At 42.4% G+C, this 8,584-nt stretch overlaps 1 protein-coding gene across 1 annotated transcript in view; it reads right to left on the bottom strand.

Moving 5' to 3' along the window:
- The window catches only part of Acod1 (aconitate decarboxylase 1), an 11,702-nt gene extending 4,703 nt beyond the window's left edge, over window positions 1-6,999 (bottom strand). The window contains exons 1-2 of the mRNA XM_023709641.1: window positions 6,955-6,999; window positions 4-147 (exon numbers count right to left, since the gene is read on the bottom strand). Coding sequence (XP_023565409.1) covers window positions 4-147; window positions 6,955-6,966 — 156 coding nt within the window. The 5' untranslated portion in view covers window positions 6,967-6,999. The remainder of the gene's footprint in view (window positions 1-3; window positions 148-6,954) is intronic.
- Between the last annotated feature and the right edge of the window lie 1,585 nt (window positions 7,000-8,584).

Here is an 8,584-nt window from a genome sequence, read left to right on the forward strand (position 1 = left end):
GACTTTGTGAAACACTTCTGTTCTGGTTCCAAGAAACCCAACACCCAGAGTATCCAAAATCATCCTCTTGCTCCTCTGAATGACGCGATCTGTTAGGTGTCCCACTTTCAAGCCATGGATGATGTTGGCAAAGCTTTCTGTGACAGACTTAAAAGGGAAAAGGTTAGAATGGTGTCACTCTCCACTTTGTCTCTGCATGCTTCTTTTCTGTAAAAAAATGTGAGGGAATTTTACTCCTAGAGGAAATCTGGTTGATAAACTTTAGTTCTATTTCTAAAAAGTGATGTGTTTTGAGCACCAGTTAGTGAGGCATAGGGATGTGGAAAGACACAGTAGCTAGGTTCTGGCCTTGATGGAGGTGAGGGCCCTGGCAAGGCAGCAGATGATGACAACAGACTGTGAGGGGCCATCTGGAGAGAAGTACAGGAAGTGGGGTGGGGGGGATACCTCACTGGGGAAGTGGGGATGCTGCGGGTGGGGAGCAGTCAGACCCCAAGAGGTGCCATGCTTTGGTACATACCATTCCATACTCATAGTCTCTGAGGTACATACTACGAGTCTCACTTTGCAGGTGAGCAGCCCAAGACCCATGAAGATAACACTACTATTTTCATAGCTCTTAAATGGTCACATCTGGGCACAAATGCCTGTAGATTTAACTCTAAAATCAGGATATAAACTATTAGCCTGCATTTTTTTTCTTTTTTTGGTATTGAGGATTGAACTTAGGACTTTATGCTTGCCAGACAGGTGCTTATGCCACTGAGCTGTCTCCCTGGCCCTAGCTCACATTTTCTAAGGTGCAGTTGGAGGAGCATGAACATTGGAATAATCAAGGATTCTTTTTTTTTTTTTTGTACTTTAGGGAAGGGTCTACAGGGTGTTCAGGGTCTCACTACTAGATCCTACTCATAGTGATCCGCCTGTTTACAGCCTCCCTAGAGCTGGGATTACAGGCATGCACCACCATGCCCAGTCTCAATTGCCTTATCAGTGCACCTTGGGGGTGGGGATGGCACAGCACGCCCGGGGATCGAACCCCCGGCCCCTGCACCTGCTTGCAGGTGCTTTAATCCATTGAGCTATTTGGCTGGCCTTTGATCAAGGATTCCTCTGAAAATGTCTCCACTCTACACCAGTAGAATTAGACTATCTCTAGAAGCAGAATGTCAGGAAGTCTGGCACAGGATTCTCTTTTCATAGATCCTTAGGTTCTTTCTTTCTTTCTTTCTTTCTTTCTTTCTTTCTTTCTTTCTTTCTTTCTTTCTTTCTTTCTTTCTTTCTTCTTTCTTCCTTCTTTCTTTTATTGCAGTACCAGGGATTGAATTTAGGACCTTGTGCTTGCAAGGCTGGCACTTATGCCACTGAGCTATCTCCCCAGCTGTAGGTGATTTTTTTTTTAAGGTTGGAGATGGATCAAAGGGCTTTGTGCATGCCAAGCAAGGGCTATACTACATATAAGAGCTTTAGTTCTGTTACTTTCAATATGGTATAGCTTTGCCATGTGGCTATTGTGTGGCTAAAGTGTAGTCACTCCAAATTGAGATGTGTCATAGGAGTAAAATAAACACTGGATGTTGAAGACTTGGTGGGAGAAAAATATAAAGCATCTCAATATTTTAAAAACATAGGTCACATGCTGAATTAGTATTCAGTATACAGATCTATCAATACTTTAATGTGGAAATATTTATTTATTTTTATTTTATTTTATTTTTTTTGGTGGAACCGGGGATTGAACTCAGGCCCTTGTGCTTGCCAGGGAAGCGCTTATTCCACTGAGCCATCTCCCCAGCCCCAAATGTGGAAATATTTAGTACATATTAGCTAAATAAAATATTAATTTAATCAGTTTCATCCTACTTTTAAAAATATGTTTGCTGAAAAGTTTGAAATTTCATAATTGTGGCTCTCTCTTGTTGTTGAGCACTGCCCAGAGACTTTGCTACTGAATCTGGTTATGAAAACACCGGTGTGAGCCAGGTGAAGGGATCAGAGTGGAAGCTGAAGATGCAAGCAGCGGCGCAGGCCAAGGCTTGGAGGGCTGTGGGTGTGTCACGAATTTCGAACACCTCACGTGCAGAGTGACAAGGAGGGGACAAGGGTAAAAGAGCAGATTTGCTGCTCAGCACTGAAGGCTGCCTATTGTTACATCATGCTAAAAACAGTGATGTCAGTGGCAGCCATAGCGTGGTAAGGAGCTAGGTGGAGATATGATCAGAACTGTATGAGGAAAGATCTCTTTAGCAACTGCTTAGAGAATGTGTCTGAGTGGGGTACACAAGGGCAGTTAAGGACTGCTGCGGTAGCCCTTGAGCTGCATGGAGACACAGGACGGTCACTCACTAGGAGCGGGAGCATGAGAAGACGAATAGGCAGTACTGATGTGATCACCGTGAACTTGAGCATAAAGTGCTCTGTGACCATCCCAGTGGGAAAAACCATTTGCTTTATTCATAAACCACATAATGCAGAATAGGATGGTTTCAATTTCATAAGGAGTAGCAAGTCTTTCAATGCATACACATTACTTTGTTTTCTATATGTCTTTTCTGCATATATAATTAAAAGCATTTTACCTATTTTTTTACTGTATTAAAATGCCAAGTTCATTTCACATACATATTTTGGTCTCTCCATCATCTCTCTGTCTGATGGCCAGTCCTGCTGTGTCCTATCATAACATTCCATGCATACTTAAAACAAAGCAAAGGGGCAAATTCTATCTTTAAAAACTAAACAGCCATCAAAAAATACATTCTTGACAAACTAGACAGCACTTACAAAAATTTTGAATTATAAAAAAGGACTGTCAGACATTAAATGCTAGAGAAGTGAAATAAGATGGAAAACTGTAACAAACTATTTAAACTATTTTCCTGAAGAAACTTTATGTTCTGTTAAAGATTTTGAGTGGCCCACTGGTCCATTGTCTGCAAGGAATTCTTCACATAACTGATTATCTTTGTCACATTCTTGTTGATGAGACATAATATCCAGCAGAAACCCACAACCTAACGAAGGAGAGATTTGTTCTAGATGACATTTTTAGTCCTTAGCTAGCTCCAAGAAGGCATAGTGGAAAGGTCTAGCAGAGGAAAACTGTTCACCTCATGGGGGCCGGGAAGCTGAGCTCCAAGGGAGGAGCTGGAGGAGATGTACCCTTCCAGGCCATGCCCTGAGTGACCTGCCTTTTTTGACCCAACTCCACCTCCTAACAGTCCATTTATCTATAAACTCACCAATGGACTAATCCACCAATGAGTATAATGCCCCATGATCCTTACAAAAGTATGGGTGCAGGACACTTGGGAGGGACGTTTAGAACTAAACCACAACATTCCATCCCTGGCCCCCAAAAGGCTCATGTGAATTCCTTTATGCAAAATGCATTTAGTCCATTTCTAAGAATTGCCAAAGTCCTAACAGTTTCTACATTGCTGAGAAGTCCAAATCGAAAGTCTCCTCTGAACTTAAAGCAAACTCTTAGCTGTGAATCCCTGGAACAATAAAAAGAAAGTTACACATTTCTGACACAACAGCTCAGTGAAACATTCATGTTTTGAAAGGGAGAAATAGGGGAATAGAAACTACCAGGACCAAAGCAAGACTAAAATCTGACAGCAAATATTAAATCCTGTAAATCTATGTCTAGCACCCTGGACAAGTGGTGGTGCCATGTGGACTCCAAGGGGCTTGGACAGGCCCACCCATACAACATTGCCAGGGCTTGTAGTTGCCATGGTTTTTTTCTGGGGCTGGCTTTGCTCACTCCTTACAGCTTTCCTCAGGAATGTTCTACTTTCCCGACTTTTCCCACTACACTTTAAGTTCAGTCTCACAGCTTCATGTACTGCTTTCCCAGGGATACACTGTGCAGCCTCTCAGCCTTGCTTTTGAAATCTGGGTAGAATCCCCCATTACACCCAGAACTCTTGCATTCTTCATGCCTGTAAAGTCAGCACTATGATGACGAAGCCAAGGTTTGCCACCAGCTAGAGCGGTAGCTGGGCTCCCCTGAAACACACTTGCAGAAGCCCCTGAGTACCTAGATGACTGAGCACGATGAATGAAATCCTAGGAAGCTAGTTTCCTTTTATTCTTTCCATTCCTTCAAAGCATCACTTATATTGTCCTAATGTAAAATATATTAATTTTTGAGCAACCAAGCTCTTCTCTATGCCAGCTTTATAAGAGTTTCTTTTCTTCTGAAACCAAAAACTTTTAAATAAATCAGACATCTGTGCCAGTTGGTCTTGATTCTCAAGGTAGAGCTGGCTAAAAACTCCCAACAGCACCAATCCACAGGTTCAGTGCTGGGTTGCCTTGAAATTGCCTCTACCAGATTAGTTAATTTGTAGCCCTTAATCTCAGTCCTCTGCAAAGTCTCAGGTCATAAGCAAAATGTAGGCAAATTTTGTGCCAGAACACAACACGTCTTGAGTCTGTCAGTGGAGTTCTTGCTCCCAGTTGAAAGCCTCTCAGTTTTGTCCTCACTGTCAGCATTTTTATGAGAATTGTGGTTCACTGAGCTGTAACCAGAATCTCCCATCAAGCTTGGATTACAGCATCTAGGACTGACTTCCCAGCTGGCATTTCTAAATCTTTCTAAATTCCTCCTCAGAACCATTTTTAAAGGCTTCTGAGCTCCATGGCCAAGTAGTATTACATCGATGACCCTACTTCTGTGATACTCAAATCTATCTTCGTCACTTTTTGCCACTGAGACACAATACTCAATAGACACCCACAATTTAAAGGAGGAGAAGTTTACTTTGACTCACAGTTTTAGTCAATCGCTGGCTGGCTTTAAGGCAGGAAGCCATGGTGCAAGGGTCTGGCACAGGAGAGCTGTGAATTTCTTGGTGGCCAGGAAGCAGAACTCCAAGGAAGGAGCCAGAGAAGGAGACAGACCCTTCCAGGCTAAGCCTGGAGGGAGCTGCCTCTTCAATCCAGCTCCGCCTCCTAAAAGTGCACTGAGTTACACATGCGTCAGAGGACCAGTCCACCAATAAGCGTAGTGCCCCATGACCCAACCAGCTCACCAAAGGCGAGTATGTGAGGTTTTCAGGAGACATCTAGACGTAAACCACAGCACTGATAAACTTGGCTTCTGTGTTGTTGTTGTTGTTTTTTTTTTTTTTTGCTTTAATATTTCTTACAAAATGAGACTCCTTTGTTTCACAAGTTTTCATCTCGTTTTCCAAGAATTCTTGACCTTTTGCTCTCCACCTGGAAGATCTTGAATCTTTTCATTCTGCTCTTTTTTTTTTTTCTAGAGTTTTTCTTCAGTTTCTTTATCATCATTATTGTCATCACTGCTATCACTGTCATCTTCATTGGCAGCAAGTTTTATTTTTTCTGTGGAAACTTGTTACTGTTTCCAGGGGCAGAATGCTTCCCCAGATATATGTAAAGTTTTCTATTCTCTTTTTCTTCTAATTCAGTGACTTTATTCATAGCTATTAAGTACTGTCAAATAACCTGAATAAAGTTTGAGCCACGACCTTAGGACCATGAGGATGGAATTATTTTTAATATACCGTTAGTAGCTCTGAGTAAAATGTTAAGCTGTTTCTTTTCCCTGCTGTTATAATGGTCACATCGCTGAGCAACTTCCTTTGTCTCTCAGACCAGGCGAGAGCCCTCACCTCCCAATGCTAACTGAGGGGTGAGGGGCTGATTGGGAAATCTCTCAGGCAGAGCTCTGGACCAGGAGAGGTGCAGAGATGGAGCCAGGGTCCTGCCAGAGGTCCTTTACTCTGACCACCATTCTTAGAATCTCTAGATTTATCAAGTCAGGGAATGCTCACATTTACAAAAGGATGGCTAACTTCTTATGTCTCTGAAATTTTGATAGAAAGAGAGGGGAACTTGAGATGAGAGAAAGCAGGAGAGAAGACAGTGGAAGATGGAAAAGGTGCTAGAAGGAATAAGAATAATTTGGCTTGGGGCCGAAAACAGCAATAATGTGAGGGGGGAGGGAGGGAGGAATGGGAGAGAGAGAGAGAGAGAGAGAGAGAGAGAGAGAGAGAGAGAGAGAGAGAGAGACCTTTTTTTTGATTTGCTAAGTAAAATTTAAGGCTTCCTTGGTTCTAAGACAGTTTCTTTTTACCTGTCTTCCCACTCTAATAATTTCCATGGTTGAGGATATTTAGTGCCTAATGAGTCATCCTCTCAGGTTTAGGTCTGACATATAGTGCCTTACAGGGACTGGCCTTTGCCTAGGGAACAGGTGGGGGATGTCAACATGGAGCCCGGCTAGTCACTGGGTCATCCATTTACACAAGGCTGCACTTGTGATCTATGATGGGGGAAGGGATTCCCTGGCAAGTCCTGAATGCCAGGCCTCTGTCTCTAGACCCGAATGGAAGGAAACATGAGGGAAATAAGCACGCAACTGTCCAGCTGCCCAGATTCCACTCCTCTGTGCTTAAAAGGTCTCTATGTTTTGCTTGACTTTCTTATCACATTTGCATTTCCATTTAGTAAAATACTATAATTCAAATAATATATAAATGGAAACAATATGACATCATTTAGTAAATAAATTTTACAAATTCCGATGCACTTATTGTGCTAAGCTCTGTAGAATCACAAACCAATACAGGATGCCTTCTGCCTCAAAATCTTATCAAGGGACAACAGGAGATGGTGGCAGCAAACAGGTAATTAGAAATAGACTCTGTCAGTGTCATGGAGGACATGTACAAAAATTAATTTATGCACAATGATTCACTTTCTTCCTAATATAACAGAATCATGCTCTGATTTGTAGAACATCTTGTGAAACAAGATGGATTTGATTAGGTAGTCCACAGGCTATAAGAAAAGTTAAAATGCTATTTTGGAAAAACAGCAGGCAGCTCTTGAAAGGAGAAGGCAACTCACAGGATTGAGAAAGGAAGAATTAAGCTAGAAAAGCAGTGTAAGTCACTTAAAATTTCACAGTACCTTGAGCCTCATGTTGTCCTAAAGAGGAAGTTTAGCTCAGGAGTGAATTGCAAGAGTGACTTGCCAGCAGACTACTGCCTTTATAGCCTTTCCTCTGCCTCTGCCCTTTCTCTTTCACTTTCTTCTAACTCAGAAATTTCCTACAATTTTTATGCCTCTGAGCTAACCTCACTTCAGCTTCCTCTGAAGTAAGCTTTTGCAATGACCAGTAGATGAAGAATTAAACAGGGCCAGGAATTAGCAGTCATGGTCATATGAGCTGTTTACAAGCATCAGAAAGGCAAATTTATGACATTTATGCAAATTTAGGGTTGCTTTTGGTGTTTAGATGCCATGTGTCAAAATTACAAAAATATTCACACTCTTTAAATATTCCACTTCTAAAAATATATCTTAAGGTAATAATCCTGGATGTATGGATAGATTTTTTTTAAAAAAACACTCCCCCACACTCCCAAACTTAGCTTTGTTCCTGAACTGTCCTGAGCATCATTGCATAAATATGGTTCATAGTCTTCTGCCTTGCTTTTGGGATCTACTGCCTGCCTCAACCACTTGCTAGTGCCTGAGTCTTTGGTAATATAACACATCCAGGTTTCTTTGCTTAGGATCACCTCATACAGCTTGACTAGCTGGCCCTAACTCTGCTACTTGGAAAATTGTCATTTTCCTTGCGCTGCCTAGTGTGGCCAACTGATTCGTACTTCTAGTAGGTTCAACAATCAAGCTGTTTAGAATTAGAACCTGTCATTCTAGATGTAGTGCAGAATTCATCTTTGGGGAAGATGACCTTTCAGTTTCGGAGGAAATTTACATGAATCCTATCATAGGAGGAAATGTTTTGGAAGAAGGAGGAGCTACATGGCTTCTGCCTAAAGATGCACGAGCTCTCTTCTTGTGAACAGGGAGTATCTCTGGGAGAAGGTGGTAAGTATCTTTGCTTCTTTTGCAGACAGCTCATTGACAGCTGATCTGGCAGTCTGGTCAAGGGCAGGTCAATGGGAACCCCCATGGATTAGAATGGCTCTAAGTCAGGAGCTACAGAGGGATGTGGTCAACAGGAAAGCCTATGTGGAAGGACTTGCAAAGATGGGTTTAAGGAACAATGAGATCAAATTTCTAGTTTGAAGATTTTCTTTTCAAGGTAAGAATTCCCCAGCATTTGTCATGCTTTGTAAAATGAAGAGAGAAAAGATTACTTTTGTGGAGTAAAAAGAGGTGGAGAGAGAAGCCTAGGGTGTGAGTCACAGAGAAATGACCAGCGGCAAGCAAAGGAAAGTAAGGACACTGCCTATTCTAGGAGGTTAATATGGAGTCAAAGGGTGGGGTGCTTGTGGCTGTAGCTGCTTAATGATATGTGAAGAAGCCTGAGAATGGGGAGGACTCAAGGGTGTGTGACCTCTATACTGCTGCCTGACATTGGGGCTCCCAACCACAGCCCAGACTGGGAAAACTCGGGCCTAGGCTTCACCCACAGAGTGCTTGCACCTCGGGTGATCGTCTCAGACAGTCATGATAAACTGACTGTCAAGCCAGCTTCCAGGGAAGAGTGGACTCTTGTCTTCAAAGAACAAGACGGGTATTTGAGATGGCTTGGGACTACTGTGTGAGAACGGTCTCATTCTAAGAG

Source organism: Octodon degus, unplaced genomic scaffold (assembly GCF_000260255.1).
Source record: "Octodon degus isolate 3935 unplaced genomic scaffold, OctDeg1.0 scaffold00013, whole genome shotgun sequence".
Taxonomy (NCBI): Eukaryota; Metazoa; Chordata; class Mammalia; order Rodentia; family Octodontidae; genus Octodon; species Octodon degus.